Source organism: Caretta caretta, chromosome 5, assembly GCF_965140235.1.
Source record: "Caretta caretta isolate rCarCar2 chromosome 5, rCarCar1.hap1, whole genome shotgun sequence".
NCBI lineage: Eukaryota > Metazoa > Chordata > Testudines > Cheloniidae > Caretta > Caretta caretta.
The window spans coordinates 101,110,639-101,132,153 of NC_134210.1; the positions used below are offsets into that span (position 1 = coordinate 101,110,639).

At 39.4% G+C, this 21,515-nt stretch overlaps 1 protein-coding gene across 7 annotated transcripts in view; it reads right to left on the reverse strand.

The window, feature by feature from the left end:
• The window catches only part of PIP5K1B (phosphatidylinositol-4-phosphate 5-kinase type 1 beta), a 166,646-nt gene that overhangs the window by 46,802 nt on the left and 98,329 nt on the right, over nt 1–21,515 (reverse strand). For all 7 annotated transcript variants that reach the window (XM_048851734.2, XM_048851736.2, XM_048851733.2 and 4 more), the window contains 4 exons: nt 9,571–9,782; nt 6,965–7,048; nt 6,783–6,831; nt 5,797–5,881 (listed from right to left, as the gene is read on the reverse strand). In XM_048851734.2, the coding sequence (XP_048707691.2) occupies nt 5,797–5,881; nt 6,783–6,831; nt 6,965–7,048; nt 9,571–9,782 (430 nt within the window). The remainder of the gene's footprint in view (nt 1–5,796; nt 5,882–6,782; nt 6,832–6,964; nt 7,049–9,570; nt 9,783–21,515) is intronic.

The window sequence follows — 21,515 nt, forward strand, 5'->3', positions numbered from 1 at the left end:
GCATATAGACAGAGCTGTGGTTAAGACACTGGAGTGAGACTGCTCTCCTACTGTGCAAACAAGTTTTTCTTCCTGCTGTGATCTCCCTGCATTGCAAAGTGAACAATGGAACTCAAACTTCCATGGATCTACAATGGTGAGCACCAGAATTCAGTCTGTCCTGTCTCATGACTGCCAAAATATTTCCTTCCAAGGACCCTGATTGAAAAGGCCCCCTAATCTCCCATCCATTTCCCAAGCCATCCTCCCAAAATGAGCTACTAACATTGCTAGAGCTCCAAAGCACTATGTTCATACAAATAAATAATAAATAATCACTGAAGTCTTTTAGGAGTCCCACAAGCCTTACTTCTTCACACAGAATGCCACAAGACCAAGTGCCAGAAAGAAGCTTCCTTTAGATGGTGAGGTTGCTGCCTTTACAGTGTTTACAGCCTCTGCTACCCTGAAAAGCTCAGGGCTGAAACTTTGATCCTCATCCATGGGGAACTTCATTGCACTGCCCTTAGGATTGCCGGGATGGCCAGTTGACAGCATTCCCAATGCACAATTATTTTAGAAAAGGTACCTGTCCTAATGGAAGCATATTAATAGAATCTCAGGATTAGCTGGAAGCGAAAGGAGAGCAGGGTAATATGAGAGACCGTTACCATAGAACGCAGCAGAACCTCTGATCAACAAGGGACCCAGCAGAGGGACCAGAGGATTGAAAGTTTTTAAAGACATTCTCAGAGGAAGCTAGCAGCCTTACATAATTTGGCTAAATAGGACATTCTGAATTCTTTATTTTGCAAAAAAAATGAAAATGTCCTTAAAACCTTTAATATACAAGTAGATACACAGTCTTGTGTCAAGAGCAAACCATGAAAAGAACCATCAGATACATCATGTTAGAACTTTAGATATGATTAGTTTTGAAGAGCAAGAAAGAAGATAGAAAACTATAACTAAGAAGATTGAGCCCAAAAAGGGATAGAAGGCAAATACTCAGAGTCTTTCAACCTAGTCACCAACAATATATGGTCTTCCTGGGAATAAGACAGGAGCAGACTGAGAACAAACCAAAGTCTGAGAGTAGCCCAACTAGTAACCAAACAAAAATTAATATTCCAAGCATAGTTACACTAAAGGCATTGTCATGGAACAGTATTGTTTCCTTTCCCTATGGCTAATCAGGTTACATTACCTCAGATATATTAGCTTACATTTCCCCCATGCTGAATCACATTTTATTATTCTCATTGTCTAGATCCCTTTGTCAGGAGAAGGGCTTTTAATTGTGCATTTTCCCAGCAACTCACAAAACAGAGCCCTGATTTGAGCTGTTAGGTACTCCCATTAATGTATGATAAAGGGCACAGAATTTCATGAGTTCAGTCAGATCATCATCCACATTTGGATCTTTCCAAGAATAATTTTTGAATTCTGGTCTGCTGGAGAATAATACTATTGTCTTTAGATCAAATGTAGATGAATAAAGGCCAGTACAATGTGAAAAATATTGACTTCCAGTCTGGAATTTTTAATGAAAATAAAACCTGAATTGAACTTTTGATGGAAAGAGCCAGTAAAATCATAGCTTGCTAGAATCAGATTTTACCAGATAATCTCTTTATCTCATAATTAGCTAGTGACTGTCCAATTTTCATCTGTAATTGTTTACAACCAAAATGGCTTTAATATTATGTAAATCTAAATCTTCTTGAGGACACAATTACAAGTGAAAAGCTTATTTAACTCAAAGAATTTAAAAAAGGTATCTGACATTTTCAGCGCTACCATACCTAAGGTTAGTGTGAAAAACTAAGGGCCAAATCTTCAAAAGTGACCTTTAATTTTGCTCTGTTTTTTTCCCCTTCAATACCCAAAAGATAGTGAATTAAAACTACATTCAAAAGTAGAGGCATGGTATGGCCCCTTTGAAAACATGGGGCATGTTGGCTCCTTAAGCCTCTCAACAGCCCACACTATGAGTAAAGATTTAGACAAGACTACCACTAGAAGAAAGGAAGACTGATGCTAATCCCATTTGCTAGACACGGTCCAACCTGCCCCCTTATGAAGCATAGGCCCCAGGTAAATAGTAGTATATGATCATGTAATTAAACATTATAATATAAATGCAGAGTTAAGGCTGCACCCACAACCTCAACTTAAGCATTTCCTAACTTTTGAGTGCTTCCATTTGCTGCCTTAGCATTCTTTTAAACATATTATGCCATAAAAACAAACAACTGCTCCTCTGCATTTCTTCAGCTCATTCTAAGGATTACAGAGAACTTTGTAAACCAGAATCAACTAAACATCCCAAGACCCCTGTGTGCTGAGGAAGTACCTTTTCCCCCATTTAATAATGAGGTATCAGAAGGCTAAGTTACTTGCTCGTGGTCATACAGTAAGTCTGTGACTGAGTAGAACTCTGATTCCAGTTCCTGTGCTTCAACCATACAACTACTCCTTCCCTTTTATGTATTACTAATGGTTACTTATGTTATAGTAACAACCACCTGCAGTGATAAAAATTGGGCCCTATTGGGCTAGGCATTGTGTAAGCAGAAGGTAGACATGATCCCAGTCCCAACCAGCAAGACCAGTCTTCTTCATGTATACCTTGTCACACTCCTATAAAAATGCTTTTCAACTTTCTTATTAGCATGGATTAGATTTGGACATTAGTAAATATCATTAGAGTTGCAAGACAGCGAAGAGAAAAATCAACTATTTATTTATAAAACCCAACTGAGGGGCCTGGTTGCTCTCTTTCACATATAGCACAGTCTTGAAGTGAATAATTTTAAAGGAAAATTCAAGTATTATATTGTAGCTCTGGCCCAAAATTTAGATTCCGATCACGTGTACCCACATGAGTATTAAAAAACCTAACAAGAGAAATGTTTTCATGAAATTACATTTTGAAAATATTTCAAGGGTTTTTTTTTTTTTTATAAAAGCCCTTCAGTACTTAAAAACAGAAACTTGAAAAGAACCAGCTTAATTTCACTGCCTAAGCTAAATGAAGTGCAAGAAGCAAATAAGCAGTACATGTAGGGCTTCTGTTTTGGGGGTTTAATAAATTCATATTTCTGGATTTATTTTTAGTGTATTTTGAGTTTTATGTAGATGTCCAAAAATTGGAGATTTTCAGGGCTTTCTCTGCATATACTGTAATGAGCAATGTATATGATATACTTTATAGCATATACTACTATAATGAATAATTTCTTTGTAATGTTCACTTGTGCACTTTAATGTAGTGCTGTTTCAAAGAGCACCATGTTATAGCATACGGAGAAACCTTTAGTGCACACCAGGAGGGTTTACATGGACCAATTAACGCACAACACATTAGAGCACTTTAGAAATCACACGCCTCATAGTTCGCCTTACTGCTCTGTGTAGACAAGCCCTTAGTTACAAGTAACCATTTCTGGTGGTTATTGGATAAACACCTCTCTAATTTTTTTTCTTGGGGTATTTTATCAATGTTTATTAGTTAAAGCCAAAAAATCAGAAGCCCTGAGTAGAAGAATTTCAAAAGATCTTAATTGAAAACGAATCGAAACCTTAATTGAAACCTGTTTTTGGTTACAAACATAATGCATAAATATTGTACAAGAATTAATGTTGAGTTCAAACCAAATGTACAGTAATAGTAATACATTAATATAAAAATTATTTCAATGAATTCTTAGAAAATCATCAAAGTCAAGGACTGCATTATTTTATGGGCTCAATGTTCAGTATGGCTTACCAGGAATAAGGGTTTAATAGAATCTATATTAATTTAACCAAATTTGAATACATGGAGGTCAGACAGCAAAATTTTTCTGTAACAAATCATGTTCCGAATTTTGATGACCCAGCAACCCAGACTGAGTACGCATAACCCAAGGGCCAGACTGTCCCTCCCAAGCAGTGCTTAATTTGTAATGAAAGAGGTGTGGGGACTCAAGCAATTTTTTTACTCTCATAACTGACATAGCAAGTCTAAAGGTGCTGGGGCTATGAACAGCTAAGCCTAGAGGTGCCAGGTCTCAGTCCTGGCATAAAGTAAGCCCTGCCTCCAGAGTTAAAAGTTGTGGAAGGGCACTTTTTGCTTGTAAATCTCCATAAGGAGATTCCTCCAAGATTCTCCTGCATCATCCTGTTTACTCAACCCTTTCCTCTATGTGGAAAGCCCTTTGCAGGGCCCAGGGGGGTGGTGTCCAAGAGGCGTCATCCATGTGAGGATCTAATTAGGGAGAATCTAGGTTTAAGATCTTAGTAGCAACTTTGGAACAACATATGCCTTAGGAAATAATTATAGCATATGTCTTTTTAGCTTGTGTAACAGGGAGATCTATCCTCTTTAAGGAGCAGTGGGGATTGGAGCCATCCAACGTGTTTCATGACATTGCCTCTTTAAGGAATAGGTGTTTAAAGGAGCAGTGGACAAGCTTGGAGAATCGGAGCCAGAGGGTAATCAGGGAGCTACCTCCTGAACAGGATAAAAACCCAGCTAGTATTTGACTACAGGAGATAGAAGAGGTTCTGTGAAGCGGGGTTGGAACCCAGATACCAGTAGGCCTGGGAAGCCTGCTTGAGTCGGTACCCAGCCCCATGCAGGACGGCTGAGGAATCGCTTACCCAGGGGTTCAGATTTGAGACTCCAGGGAGCAGGGTCGGATGAGGCCTGTGGAAAAGACTGTCCAGAGAAGCCATGGTTTACAGTGTGACTGAGCTCCCTGCCTCACAAGTAACTGGAGGAGAAAACTGGGAACCTGAAGACCTGCTGTACCCTATTTGGCAGGGCTGTGGAACTATGGCAATATTAATTTGTTCTTCTCTTTATGCAGCACAATTTGGAATCAAGAAACAAAATATCTCAGTTATTTCTCAAAAACTTTTACTGAAAACCAGCTTCCCACACCCAAATGGAAGGTAATTACTGGAATGTTATTTGTTCTACTCTAACTTTCTAGGTCTTCCTAGTTTCACTTCTTGTCTGGTTAGAGAGGAATGGGCTCTCACATCTTTTACTTTTGAATGTTATAGATACTCCTGCTCTTTTAAGTCAGAGAATCTAGTGCCATTTCAGTGGGTAGGGATGAAGGTGATAAATGTGGTTAATAAACCGTCCAGCAACATTTTAAATTTAATTCAGCAGAGAGTTTCATCGCTGCCTGCACTACTGGTGGCCCTCTCTGGTTACACAGATCTTTGTATCCTTATTGAAGTATTTTTGTAATCTTTTGGTGGTGCTTTCTCATTTCTGCCCAACTAACTTCTAGTGTCGTGCCCATTCATCTTGAAATGAGTTAGATGATTAAAGAAAGGCGAAATGAAGAGAAAAAAAGTTGAAATAGGATTTTAATCACAAAGAGGAGAGAATTTAATAATTTAGACACCTCCATCTTTCCAGATTCTCAAACCCTAAAGCACAACAGAAAAGGAATCGGAGAAGGTCCATCCTTACCAAATTTGTCAGATTTAGGGCCCAATCCTTCAATCTTCATTTATGTGACTTAGATACATTCAAGTCAATGGGACTACTCATGTGAACAAGGGCTGCAGGATAGGGTGTTACCTATTAGCTTTAAATGTCCCTGACATTTAAAAATAAATCACAAATGTCCTAATTCCAAAGATATAGGGAAAGCTCCTATTGGCTTCAATGATCAGAAGGGTTTGGGCTCTTAGTATTTGTAAAGTGCTGTGAGACCCCTAAATGAAAGGTACTATTCTACAGGAGTGTAAAACACTATAAAAGTACAGAGTATGAAGTTATCCCAAGGGCTTAAAATGACAAACCCTTACCTTGAACTTTTTTGAAAACCCTCGAACTCATGAACTTTAAAAACCTGTCTGCATAAAAACTTGGTCTGTGGACTGAAACAGTGTCCTAAAAAGAGAGAAAAGACCTTAAAGTTACACTCTTCATATGCAATTCAAGATGATATGTGCAAGAGAAAAACCTGACACGTTTTGGGTAAGTTATATCATGCCCTGTTTGGGAATTCATGCAAGGAGATCTAGGATTTTACCTTCTCAGAGGTTACTGTGTATTACTACACCCCTCTGCCACCCATTTTCTTTCACTGTAATCTTGACAAAAGATCGGTCTAATTATTTTAAGCATTCAAGACAATTTAGAAATACCCCTTTATAATTTATTCGATTCATATTTTACAAAGTCTTGTTCATATTTAAAAATGTGTCATTTCCCTTTTTGGGTAAAAATCTCAACTGAAGGCTCAATATTCAAACATGGGTGCCCTAAAACGACCAAATTCCTTATTGGAATGCTTTAATCAAGCACTGATGGGCACTTAACATGGCAGTGCATCTAAGGGCCCACTGAATACCCTGGGGCCAAATTCTGCCCTGCGTGACATTCTTTGCAACTGGACTGATGTTGATTCAGGGCACAATTTGAGTATTTAATTAACTTTAAATTAGTTTTGGGGATGGATTACTCCATCCCCATTTTAGTTGTATTGTGAGGATAGTTTTGAGTAACCTGGTACAGTGTAGTTATAAGGATGATCTGGTCACCTTTGCATGTGTATCTGTTTTTCTTTTTATCTTTTATTTAAAAAAATTAAACAATCAGCAAAGTAAGATGAACATATGTCAGAAATCACATAACTAAAATCATTAAGGAAAAACATACTGAAACAAAATCACATCTAATTGCCTAGATACCACAGTGATGGGTGGATTATAAACGTAATAGCTCGCTGTCTTAAACAAGAATCAGAATTTTATTCTGAAAAATGCTAATAATTTAAGAAGCAACTTACACCATCATATACAAGTGCTTTCCAGGAATGTTCTAGCTTCTTCATTAACCTAAGCAATTAAATAAATTAAAAAAAAAAAACCATGTTGTGAAATTCCCTCATTTTGCAGCCATCTCAGAACACTTTATTAAGATAATGGCTTAACATACAGCAAAATATTTCCATTCTAAACTGCCACTTACCTGTAAGACTGTAGGATATCAATAATACCCATAAATAGAAGCAGCTTTTCTCCTTTATGGCTTTTAGCTGGAATGCCTCCCATTCTAATGGCAACAACAAAATAATTTTATTAGATGTTGTATTTTATCAGACCTTTTTAATATCACTATTTAGAAGGTGAACTGCATTTACTTTAAAAAAAATCAGCAGCATTAAGGCTAGTTGTTGAATGCAAGCTGCCCAGGACTTCTTGTCTCCTCACTGGGAGCAGGGGGGTGGCGGGGTGTGGAGGGGGGAAGCCACCCAGGGCCTTCTTGCCCTTGGGGAGTGGGGTCCAGTTGCCCTTGCGTCCCACCTCCGCTCCCCCATCCAGCTCCTGAGCCGTGAAAAATCACAAGACAGCCAACATTCCCAGCCAGGAGTGGGGTCCAGCTGCCCCAGCTCTGGGAGCAGCTGGGCTCTAGGTGCCTGGCTTTCTTGTCAATTTCATGGCGGAGAACAGCCAGTGTACGGAATGCAGTGTCTACACAAAACACTGCATTGCCCTAACCATAGGCACCGACTCTGTGGGAGCTCCAGCATTGGAGCATCCGTGGAAAAAAAATTAATGTTCACTTAACACCCGCCGGCGGTCCTGCTGATCAACTCCTCCCTCTCCCTCCCAGTACCTCCCACCCGCTACGATCAGCTGTTCTGCGGCATGCAGGAGTTGCTAGGGGAGGAGGGGAGGAGCAGGGATGGGGCGCGCTCGGGGGAGTGGGCGGAACTGGGCAGGAAGAGGCAGGGCGGGGCGGAGATTTCGGGGAAGGGGTGGAGCAGGGGCAGGCCTGGGACTGAGCAGGGGTTGAGCACCCCCGGGGAAAAGGAAGAAGCCAGCGCCTATAGCCCTAACTACACAGACATAAGCCCTCCGCCTCTCGTTTATTATGCCAGTAGAGCAAAAGAGTGACATGAACGGGCTGAGCATTTCATTGTGTACACCTCCACTGTTTTGTCGACAAAAGCTTACTTTTGTGGACAAAAAACTGTGTAGTGTAGACAAGGCCTTAGAAGCCAACATTCAATTGACTTTCAATGGGGCCTAGGTTTCTAAGTCTTCTGGGCACTTAAAATTTTACCCAACATCCCTAATCATGTAAATAATGCCAGAGGATTTTTGATGATCCTATGCTTTAAGACTCATTGAAAACAGAACACTTCCAATAACACAAAGTCCCCACCACCATGCTTGAGCATTGGTTCAGTATAACTTGGCTCATTCTTGGATGCAAATGAGAGTGTAATATTGTACAACTTCGGCACAATTCAGCTCTTTGTCTCAACTTATATTCTCGTGCTTCAAACATTTGAAGTTGTGAATAAATAATAATAATAATGCCTAGCTCTTATACAGCACTTTTTGTCAGCAGATCTCAATGTGCTTTACACAAGGAGGTCAGTATTCTTATCCTCACTTTCATATGGGGAAACTGCCGCACTGGAAGGTAAAGTGACTTCTCCAAGGTCACCCAGCAGTCCAGTGGCAAAGCTGGAAACAGAACAGTATTATCCTCCCATTAATTTGTTGTAAGTTTAAACCCATGCTTCATTAGCATTAATGGTATTTACCTGCATAACTCCCTGGTTAACGGACAGTAAGCCCTTTTCAATGTGAAATTAAGTCTCTGTTATATCAAGGATTGATTACACAGAATAAGAATGCTGACTGTAACTCTCTTATTAGCACGGAACATACATCAAGGATAGAATAATTTGAGGAGCCCTTGATTCTTGGAATGACAAAAGTTGAAATGTTTCACCCCTTTCTGTAAAATGTATCTGTCACAACCTTAAAATTCTCTGCATGTCACAGCCTGTTGTCAGACATTAAGGTGACAGAAGTATTGTCTTTTGAATGTGATATAAAGCAGAGGTGCTGATCACCATGGTTATTAAAAATTCCATGGCACTATTTGTAAGTGAAGGAGTCTTAACATCGATGTCCTGGCTGAATTCCAGCCTGGATAATTACAATCTGCCTATCTAAAATTCCTCTGCAGCTTCAGTTAGATAGGAAGAGGAGAGTAATATGTTCTAAACTGTAGTGTGGTGTTTCTGTAACCTGTTAAAATATCTGTCTTGTTTCACCTCAGCAGTGGCTGCACTTCAACAGTTGGTGAAGCAATTCCTGTGTATGTAGTGAGTACATTTCTTTGGGATGACAGGCACTACAGAAATATCAATATAATCAATATCAATAATCGCTTTGCTCACAGTGCTGACACTGTTTACAGTTAAACAGAGATTATGTGTTGAGGTCTTATAAAAGATATATAATGAAAGTCATTACAAGTGAGTTCACTACGTGCCGATAAATTGTTCTAAATTAGAACTGCAATTGCTATCATGTATTTAAAGATGAATAAATTGAATCAAAGTTTTTATTTCCTGGTCTCCAGTGAACCTTGGTATGCAAGCTTGGAATGTTTTTTAAGAAAGCATTTAGCTTAATCCTTCAATCACTCCTACGTAGCGCCTTCCTGGACGGGAAGCTAGCCAGAGTTAGATTTAATACAACGTAAAACAGTTTGCAGAAATAAAAATTTAGAAATTCCCAATCAATTTTTAACAGATTTTGGGGACTTACGTATTTGTAGCTTCTGTGGTGACAGATTCCCCAGACTTTCCAGGACCCTGTATGGATTCCATGGCTGTAGAATAGAGAACTTTCTGTCCCCCAGGACGTTTGGCATCAGATGCATTCTGGGAACTCTCCCCATCCTTCTCTTTTGTGATACTGTCCAATACATGGACCCCCAGCAGCAGACTATAATCCATGATTTTAAAGCTTTCCAGCACCTATTAACGAAGAAGGACTGCGTGTACTGTAACACACACAAATGACTACACACAATTTAAATTTCTGCTGTGTAATTCAACAACTGGAGAAAATCCAAATAAAAGGAAAAAAACCCATACAGGTATGTCAATATAATGGGTTTGATGACGACAGTTTGCAGAAACGTTAACCAAAGTAATATTTTTGTACTAGCCTCCCACCTTCTGTCTGAGATTCCCAGAGCAACTTACAAATGTTAATAAGCTAACCATCACAGCACCCTCATTAAAAGTTGGAAAACTAAAATACATAGAAATGTAAGGCCTAATTTAAGGCCATTTTCAGCGGGAGAGTTTGCCTCACCAGCAACTCCATTTCATTTCTAGTGAGGAAGCAGTTAATTAGTTGTCTTCTACTCTGATGCACTATATACATTATTTTTACCCTATCTGCTATACATATACAAACCCAGTGCTGAACAAAATCCTTGATGGGCAGATTTTCAAAAAGGAAAAGGGGCAGTCAAGATGCCCCACTCCCATGAAAAGTCAGTCGGATTTGGCATCTAACTCCCATTTGTGCCTTTGACAATCTCTCCGTAACAGGCCAAAACTGGCGAATATAAACTTTATACTTGAACTATGACTTGATTTTTAACCAGTTCCCTCCCCTGGTCCTACCAATCGCATGGACTCTCTGACCTTGACAGGTTCCACTTCCCCATTCTTGCAAGTATGTAAGAGATTCTAATCTCAGTTGCACCAGTATGAATCCAGAGGAACTCCATTAAAAGGAAAAACCTCTCTCTGAGTCAATTAACGTTCTTAGGATCTCCTTCAGTCCCCCTTTTTACATTTTAATACTATATCAGAATCAGTGACAGATAGGTATTGTATCAAACATCCTGTATGAAAGCCCTGTTTGGCACAGGGATAGCAACCTATTTAACTTCCTGTAATCTCAAAGAGAAATATGGAGCAACGGGTGCCCTTTTCTTCATGCAGCTCAAGAATAATTTAACACAGATTTTGATACAAGATGCCTTACTGATAATGTTGTAATTTTTGGCACTGAACTGCAAAATGTTATGTCATTTTACCAGGAACAAGAACAATTTGATTTTACAGAGACAACAAATGAAGCACAGTAACTCCAGGTGTGCCAATTCAGTCACGCTTATCAGAGCTGACTGAATTGGTGTTTTACACAAAACACTGGGTTAATTTATGAAACCCAGTGCACATACTTGCATTTTCAAAAGGAGATCAGAAAAGATTTCAACATAGCTGGGAGATCCACCACCTATGAAAACACTGTATCTTACCAACCATTGACTGCAGACTTGGATGTGGGGAGGCTGTTTTATTCAATGTGCACATTTCTAAAGCACTGATCACTGTAGTAACTAGAAGACATACATATACACACACTTGATATTAGCATCCGTTCTATCCCCATTCTGCAACTCTTGCATCTCGTGTTACTTTCCTGAATTAAATCCTTTTTCATAGCTGTCTTCCATGAGAAACATCAAGGCCTCCTTCTACCACCATTGTTAATGTGGAAAGGCTTGCACAAAAAGTCTTACATTGTACCCTAACTGTAGAAAGGTCAGGTCTCACTCTGGGGATAACACATATCAAATGACTGAGCAAGTGGTCTGAATATAAAGGAGGTAACTGAGCGAAGTCGAACACACACATCTTGCAGAATTCTTCTATAAAAGAGGAACAGGTTGGCTTCAAACAAAGTGCAAGAAAAGTGCCTCCATACAGTCAAACGCATGAGATGAAGCTATCAGCACCCCAGCACATCCTCTGACCCTGCTAATACAGGCTTTTGGGCAACAGTAAAATAAAAATCTAGAATAGCACATGAGAAGATCAGGAAAATCTAATTCATTACACAGAATGTGGGACTGATGGGTCACTAAACACTTCCTGGTTTATGGCATTGGGAATCTGGAACTGCAAAAACAGTGTAGTTAAGGAATACAAGGTCCTGTATTGCATGAATACATCAGAATACTAGAGTCAGGAACTCACACAAGTATGGTTCTCTTTGCCCCTGCCACAGTAAATAAAGTTTGTTTTAAAAAGGTTTATTTTCATAGGTTGCCTATTTTTATAAAACTAGATGGTCCAAGATGACTTGTGTGTGTGCCATTTAAAATGGAGAGAAAGCGGATGCCTAGCCTATTGCACAAACATAAATAAAAAGGTAAATTAACATTTGCCCTTCTGAAAATACTACTCTGGTATTGCAGCCAATATCAGTGTCTACGTAAATCCTGATTTCATCAACTAAATAAGTTTGGGAAGACGGTGCCATTTTCATTTGTGCGCTTCACTTAAAAATCAGCTCACATTCTTTGCTTTAATGAAATCTGTGCTTGCCCCATTCTCTACCCCTTTGGGATTAGATACTTCATGGTTCCGCTGAATTAAAATCAAGGTCTAACATCAAGTTAATATCTGATACAGTCTCTTGAAAGACTAAGGTATATATCCAGCTTGCCAGTGCAGAGGGATATATTGTGCAATACAGAAGAACTCTTACTGAAGTGATCCACCCTCATCTCCTTTTGCCCCTGCTCCTTGCGCTAAAAATTGACTAAGAGTTTCATTGCTGTCCTCATTTTTGTTCCAGGATCACTAAAACTAACCCTGTACTACTACTTAGCTGCTCTAAATTTCTTGGAAACTGAAGTGAGCAAAGTGACATTTTTTCCTAGGCAGACGCTCAGCACATAATTCATTTTTACATGCAGCAACCTATGTGAACCTTCGGGTAGGTCTACACTACCCGCCGGATCGGCGGATAGTGATCAATATATCGGGGGTCGATTTATCACGTCTAGTCTAGACATGATAAATAAATCCCTAAGTGCTCTCCCGTCGACTCTGGAACTCCAGTGCCGCGAAAGGCGCAAGCAGAGTCGACGGGGGAGCAGCGGCAGTTGACTCACTGGCGTGAAGACACCACGGTAAGTCAATCTAGGTATTTCGACTTCAGCCATGCTATTCTCATAGCTGAAGTTGCAGACCTTACATCGACTCTCTTCCCCCTCACCTCCCCCCCCATGTAGACCAGGGCTTACTGTAGCCATTTGAATCCTATTCTTGCTCTCTAGACATTTAACTGCATAAACCAGCTGAACAGATCCTGAATAAACTGAAATAATAATACTCTGAAATATTTTCAGTGTACATTAAAACAGTGACTGCTGTATAAGTTGCCCCTTCTATTCTTAACTTGTACTGTACAAAGATTTAACAGGATTGTCAAAAATAGTGTCCAGGCTGAATGTATTATGTGCTAAGAGACAATACACTGTCAAAAAGAGTATGCCATAAGTAAATTATGAAAAATTCTTCTCCCTCCCTCCCACACACATTTCCATTTGAATGATTGGGTTCTCTCTCTGCTGAGACTTTGAGTTAGTCAGGGGCTCTGGGAATAACCCTAGCGAGAGCCAACCACATAAGCTACCACCTAAGCCCACAATGAACCAACTAGCTCTGCCTCTGAGCAGCACTGTGTTCCTGATGCTGCATGTGCTGTAGACAGACTAATGATGGGGTCTGCATATGTAATATTTGGCCACAGGCTATCACAGCACATGCAAAACTATTACAGTGTGGTAAGACTCCTCACAATAGAACTGCTAAACAGGTTCACAAAAACTAATATCATGAGCACATGGAATACACAATCAACCTTTTCAGATTTTGCAAATAGATCATTTATTTTCTAGATGTATTTTGTTGATCCTGAATTTAGTAATACCACCAAAGTCCAGCTGAAATCCAAAAATGTACATCTAGAGACTTGAACTGCTGATTTCAATAGACTTTGGATAGTGACAATAATATAATTGCTAATGTTACTGATAAAAAAAATACTTGACCAGATTTTTATCTCTGAATACATTATGCTAGAAGAAATGGAGGGTTATTTTGGATTTCAGCTGATGTGAATGAGATCAGAATCTGGCCTTCAAACAATAGCTGACTGCCATGGAAACATTCCACGTGTGCTACAATACATGTTAGGCAAAGCAGAATGAGATACAAAAAAACTATGGGCCTTACATAAGCCCACAAAATAAAATAAAATTTGGCCATACAGACATCTATCCCTGGTGCTCCATAACACTGCAATGGGTACTCAGATGCCATATGAGCTGCAGCATTTGGACACAACAGATTGAATTAAGGCTGGAAGAAAATAAAGCCTAGATCTGAAGTTCTTCTGGGAAAAGAGCTTTTTGTCCTTAACTCTGAATTTCCTTACTTTAGTAGGTTTAAGTCAGGCCATTAATGTAGCTCTTTTAAAATTTAATTTCCTCAGTCAAGTTCACAATGTTCTCTGCTAATGCAATAAAAGAAAAATACAGACTGCAATAAAACTCTTTCTGGTAAAAAAAACAAACAAACAAAAAAACAGTATGAAGTAACTGCCCTGTTCTTAAAAAATCATGATCACAACTAGATTAACTATTGTTGCTTCTGTAATAGCTATTTTGAATTTCTGCTATTAGTGGGTTAACGACTCTAATACTATGAATTATGAAATTAGCTTTGGAATAGGTGGGCCCAACTTCCATTGGGTGGACTGGACAGATACCTAGTTACTCAAAATCTGAATTTGGCCCTTTAGTTTTGTTTGCATTCCAATTAAAAATAGCAGACAGACACTTAGGCTGGTCAGATGGAAATTCATCTTGACATATGTTAACTAGAAACAAACAGGAAAATGACAAATTTCCCATTCCCTCCCCCTATTTTCTGTCCAGCTCTATTTAGCATTTAAATATTGATTTTCTTCTTCAGAATACCTTAAAACCAGTAACTCAATCCTCATAACACTCCTGTGAGGCATCTAAGTATTATCTGAATTTTAAATTGGGAAAACTGAGGCAGAAAGGTTAAATAACTTGCCATAATAGAAGAGAGAATGTAAGAGCAGTTTTTAGAACTCAGAAATTTTTCGTTCCCTCACCAGCAGTCATATCATCTCTCTTACTCAGCAAAATGGAGGTTGAGGCTATTTGACTCAGAATTTTCCAGAGAGCGCTACATAAAAAGTCCCCCTTTTCTCTTTTTTCTGGAAAAGCTAGCACTTGAGAAAATAATAAAAAAAAACTATAATACATCTTCTAGTACATTTGCTCGTTTCTAGGTCCTTAGCATTTTGATTGACAACTTTTCGTCATTTGTAAAACTGCTCCTGTCGAAATAGTACATCTAATTGCTTAGCATTAGATAATGGATGTTTTGTTTCAACACTGCCCAACAGACTATTCATGCACAATGACATAATTCTCCCAAATGTGTAAAGATACATGCCAGGTCTAAAACTAAGCTACTGCACACCCAACAGATACACCACATCGGGTAAACACCTGGAACACAAGCCATCTAAAACTTTGATTTCAGCACTGCAGGTAAGCGTGCTTGCCTTTCCCCCCCCCCCCCCCTTGAGGCAAAAATTTCAATCAGAATGTTCTACAATAAGACCTTTTTGTCTAAACCAAAAGTCTCCAGTTGGTCATCCTCAAAAACTCCTTCACATGTCCCTTTTCTACAATACATGTAAACCTGATCATCAGAATTTTTCAGGTGATATTTGAAATGCTTAGTACAAAAAAAATTTGTTTCTATACAAGGTGGAGGACACACAAATTCTGGATAAACTGGGTTCAGACAAGGTTTTTTTTTGTAATCCCACATCAATTTAGTAAATCTTTCAGTTACACGATTAGAAGTTTTTATACAGAAGCACATTGATAATTACTGGAATCTTTTGCTCACTTTTGACCCAAGTAGGATAGGAAAAAAACCCAAACCATAAAATTAGGACATTGTGTGGTTTTGCAATCCCCTTTGGGGAATTTTGGTCCATAAACTCACACGCTAAATAGATGCTGCTCATCTGGATAGGCTTTGCCCTCTGTGAGGGTTATAATATGGACAACAGTCGGAGATACAAGGAGACCGTTTAGAGGTCTAAAGCAGTGGGTCTCAAACTGTGGGTCGAGACCCTGTTTTAATGGGGTCACCAGGGCTAGCGTTAAACTTGCTGGGACCCAGGGCCGAAGCTGGAGCCCCACTGCCTGGGGCCAAAGCCCAAGAGCTTCAGCCCTGAGTGGCAGGGCTCAGGTTACAGGCCCCCCCACCTGGGACTGACACCCTGGGGCTTTGGCTCCCCTACCCAGGATGGTGGGGCTCAGGCTTTGGCCACCCCCACCTGGGGTGGCAGGGCTCAGGCTGTAGCATTGTCTTCGGTTCCCTCTCATGGGGTAGAGTAGTAATTTTTGTTGTCGGGGAGGGAGGGGGAGATCACCATGCAAAGACATTTGAGAACCCCTGGTTTAGAGCATGGTGGCTGGAAGGGGGCTGGCTGGGGAACAAGACTATGGCTGTGGTGGGTGTGGGAAGTGAGGATGGTTAAGGAATATTGTGGTCGGGTAAAAACTAGTCAGCAGAGGTTTAGGTGGGTGGCAAGTGGATGTCAAGTGTCAAGGAAAGAGCAATAGGAAAGATATCTGGAAGAGGTGCAGGTCCCATCCTCTCAACAGACTACCAAAACCCTATGTGCATGCACACCCATTTCCTACCAGCCTTCTTCCTCCTGACAGGTGCTCTGTTTTTCTGATCTGGTCTTGCTTGATTCAGCAGCGAGTGGAAAAAGTGACCAAGTTCACTGTTTTACTCATCTTCAATCAGAAATTTCCAAAGCTGCTTACAGATGACTCTGACATACAAGAGCGTGCTGTGTGCGCGTGACACAGGATGTAAAGATTTCCAGGAAAATCAAAGTCTTGTCATTGGCTCTGTTCTCTTAGAATACAAGTTTCTCCGCTTATGTTAAACTAACATGCTTTGTTGGGTAACTGGATTATAAACAACAGTTTGGAAGGGCCAAAGGGTCTGCACTACTTTGTAATAAACATCTATATCACCAAGATATTATTAGATTACCTATCAGCTCTCTTTGATGAATTACTTCACCTGCCTTGCACTCTGAGGGACAGAAAGGATGGTGTTGTAGTTAAGACACTGGACTGGGACTCCCAAGATAGTATTCAATTCCCAGCTCTACCATATTCTTCCCATCTGACCTTCAGCAAGTCATCTACTCTATCTGTGCCTCAGACAGCCTCTGTAAAATGGATAATCCTTCCTTTCGCCCATACTTTGTCTGTGCTGTGTATTTGGATTATAAATGCTTTGGGGCAGGGAGTATTTCAGGTGTACATCTTTTACAATGTATCAGTATAGTGCCTACCACAAGGATATTCTGATCTCAGTTGGAGCATCTTGCCAGTACTAACAATGAAATGTTGCCTAACTTTACTTGGCTTCTGTGTCATCTGAGAATTAGTTCAGGGAAAAACAAACTACTACCATACTGGTACCCATTTCCCAAAGGGATCTGACTGCTTTAAATTTAATTACTGTTAATATACATACATGGCCAGAATCATTCCTCAGATATGCACCTACACTCCCCCCACCCACCCAATTTCATCAATCGTTTAAATATTTGCTCATTTTATTAAAAAACAATCCGATTTTCAGTTCAATCTTCATCTTTAGCACAAAAATCTCTAAAAACTGCACAATTCAACTCTCTCCAATGTCTGTTACATTATTTCAAAGTCTTTCATATCTTAGTGTGTAACATACATGATGAAGCTTCCACTTTTTTTTGGACAGTTCACATTTAAACAGTTTCTATTAATATTTATGGAACTGTAATTATGTCTATTGGAAATTGAGAATCTGTGCTGTGCTTTAATAATTTATTACTTGAAGCAAAGAACAACAGTGTAATGAATAGCATGATGATTAAGAATAAAACCAAGAAATTTAGGTCACACAGTTATCAAACTGACTCTGATCCATTTTCTATTTAACAATAAGAAATAAAGCAATGTTGATTTACATTGATTTACATCATGAAGTAAAGCTGGTCTCAAAGGAAAACCATAGGAGAATACTAAACTATAGGAAAATACTAATGGGCCCAAGAAGAACAAATTGATTCAGTGAGGTAGAATGCTTTATATTGGTACTGTATACTTGTATTTTTTTAAGCTTGAATATTATACATTGGAAATACGTATTTTCATTATATACTTTATCTATATAATTAACACTAAAAGAAAAGGAGTACTTGTGGCACCTTAGAGACTAACAAATCTATTTGAGCATAAGCTTTGAAGTGAGCTGTAGCTCACAAAAGCTTATGCTCAAATAGATTTGTTAGTCCCTAAGGTGCCGCAAATCCTCTTTTTCTTTTTGCAAATACAGACTAACACAGCTGCTACTCTGAAACCTATAATTAACACTGACATTTTAAAAATAAGTTTAGCTTTCAATTGTGTACTATTGCATAATCTGAAGAAAACAGTATTTTATATTGAACCAGTATCTATTATTCTCTTTCTCAGAGTCCAGCATTGTTTGTATAATATATTAAATGGCAAACATCTATGTTAAAGGAATATTGAGACTAATTTTAAACAAGATCATACAAAGGCAGGAAACACAGAAGTTAAAGGTATTTGTCAACTTGAAATCTAGTCACTGAAATAACAAATTGTTAAAAGCAGTTTGTTAATAAACTTGCCTCCAAATGCTCCTTGTTAGTTTTTGTGACTTTACAATCACATTTTTCCCCGCCTTTCAAGAAAACATTCTTCTCTCCTGCTGTTGCTGTATAAAAGACCCACACAAACCAACAAGAGAAAAACAGAGTAAGGATCTATTCCCGAAAGCTGATCTGTGTTGGTGGCCCCCTTGAGATCAGGGTCTAACAGACTGCACAGAAGTCCTGTGAAACATACAAGTAAAAGTAACTGGCAATAAGATGGAGAAATCCACCCCCCCACCCCCCAATTTCTTTCAGTTACAGTAAAATTAGAGTGTTACTTATTAAAACCGTACGTAAAAAAATCATCAGGACAAATGTTCTCTTTTTAAGTTCATGATGTCTCTAGAGTACCAACAGCAATTTGGCCATTGGGTATTTTATGGTTTATCTTGTCACAAATTTTCATTTGAAAAAAAAAATTTTTTTTAAGTGAAAAAATGGCCTTTTTATAAAAATTCTTCGTTTTCCCAAAACTGAATTCCCTGCCCCCCCAAAAACTGGAAAAACAAAACAAAAAAATAAACAAAAAAACCACCACACATACCCGGTTTTCCCTCCTTTCTTTCCTATCTGCTTTCCTTTTTTCAGTGGCAACGTGGAAAAAAGGGGGGGAAAAAGGGCAGTGGGGGAAAAGGGTACGAAGGAAGAGAAAAAACTTTAGGATTTTGATGAAAAATGGACAGATGAGAAAACTTTTCAAAATTTGTGAGAAACATATTTACATTTTTCTACCAGCTACACTAAAAATATAAATATGTTTAACTAGAAAAACAGCAACAGGAAATGCTTAGGTACACAATGCAGCCAAGTTAACATAGCCATTGAAACAATAATGGGATGTCTAGTTTAACATTACACTTCTACCTGAAATTTGTTTATCTACAGCTCCACACAACAGCTAAGACTAAACGAGCTGAAAGATTGGATAATAAAAACCATAGGTGTAGTTCTTGAAACTATTTTTAACTTATTTTTTAAAATTGCCCAGATTTCAAGTGGGTGTTTAACTTTTGTAATTCCTAATTTGTTGTTGAGCCTTAAATATGCATTAAAGTTGATGGAATAATGTTTGCCGTAAGATAAGGGAAAGATCTATAGACTGTATATTAGGATACCACAAAGGAAGCACATTAGTCTCTGCTAAAATTCCTAGCAGATGCTTAAGGCACATGTTTCAGAGTTCTTAACTATTATATATTTTTAAATAAATATTTTCCCTAAACTACATAAGTGAGAATATCCTCCTTGTGGGTGGGCCCATGAGGCCACGAAGAGCCCCATTACAGTCAAATGGACTCCATGTGAGTAGAAGGGTCCATCCACACACAGATAGTTGCAGGATTTGGGCCTTAATCTTTAAAGTCTTGGCCCTGCTGTTAAATAGACTAGACAGAGATCATCATCCGAAATCTGGCACACCTCTTGTTAGCTTGCCCAAGTTTTAACTCTGGGATTTCTGTGAGAATTTCTGTCAAGTATCATATTTGTTTTAGGGCACTGGCTGATCTCTCCTGAAACACAACTTCCAACCTTAATTTTTTTTATTTTTATTTTTTTTAAATAACTGTTTGTTTGGGAATAAGCTCATGAATTGTACCTGGAATGGAATCAGTGTCTAGACAATTTGAGAGAGCACCCTGCTGGGTACGTACACTGATTCAGGGTTTACACTGCTCAGGACTCTCAGCACTCCCTTTTTCCTCCTGAATGCTGACACTCTAATGAAAAAGTGGCGGCTCAGGAACCATTTGTAAATGTGGGCAATTGACATTAGTTTAGTAATGACTTGATTACACAAGACCTAATAAAAAAAACACACACCAAAAAAAAAAACGTTACCCAGTACAATAATTGGGAGAAGGACAAAAGAAAATACCTGCATACATCCACCTTCTGTTGTGGGGAGCTGTTTCAGTATTGCCAACTCTTGCAATTTTATTGGGAATCTCATGATATTTGGTGTTTAGCTCATGGAATACTGTGATTACATGAGAATCTCAGCTTTCATTTAACAATAAAATCAAAAGTTTCTAGACTTCATGATTGCAAAGAGCAGTTTGAAAATGTGACCCAAGTGAACTCCAAAGTTTCAAAAGCCAGATAGCAAATGCAGTAAAAGCGGTTTTATCCAGCACTTCACCAACCGGAAAGTTCTATAAACCAACATTTCTGATGTCCATTGAAATGCCGGTTTATAGTCTGGTTGGCATGGGGCCAGCCAGGGGAGTGCTGGATCCGTGGGCTGCTCTCCTCGGGCAGCTCCCCGCAAGCGGCAACCTGTCCTGGTTGCTCCTAGGTGGAGGTTTGGCAGGCGGCTCCGTGTGCTGCCCCCGACCCAAGCGCTAGCAATGCAGCTCCCATTGACTGGAAACTCCAGCCAACGGGAAATGCCGGGGTGATGTCTGCAGGCAGAGGCAGTGCACAGAGCCACCTGCCACACCTCTGCCGAGGAGCAGCCGGGACAGGTGATTGCTTGTGGGGAGCTGCTCGAGGTGAGCGGCCCCTAGATCCAGCACCCTGAACCCCCATGCTCCAACCCGCTGCCCCGAGCCCCCTCCTGCACCCAAACTCCCGCCCAGAGACCACGCTCCACATCCCAACCCCCTCCCTCTTAGTTAACTAGCATTTTTCACTTACCGGCACCCCCTATTCCCCCCCCCCATGTCCCAGATAAAACAGCTTTTATTGTAAAAAGGATATAGAAATTATTATTTCGTAAAACCCTCATGGCTATTAAACTGACCTCATGATTTTTGAACACTTGTGGTTGGCAATACTATCGTTTCCTAAAAATCACTGCTATAAAGCGCAGTTTTTCCTCCTTCCTCAAAATAAAACTGTCTTAGTTCCCACTCAAGGACAGGAACCTATACAAGAACAAACATATGAGTAGTTGAGCAAATAGTTAACTAGACAGCAGTATGCGTTCTACCAGGTAACAACAAGGTACTTCAGGGTCTTGTGTTTACTATTCTAGTCCCCCCTCACCAACCCATTTAGGTTCGTCATCAGGATCCCACTGAAGTTAATGGGAATTTTGATGAAATCCTGGATTAGACTTTTCTTTGGTTTCACCTGCAAATTTCAGA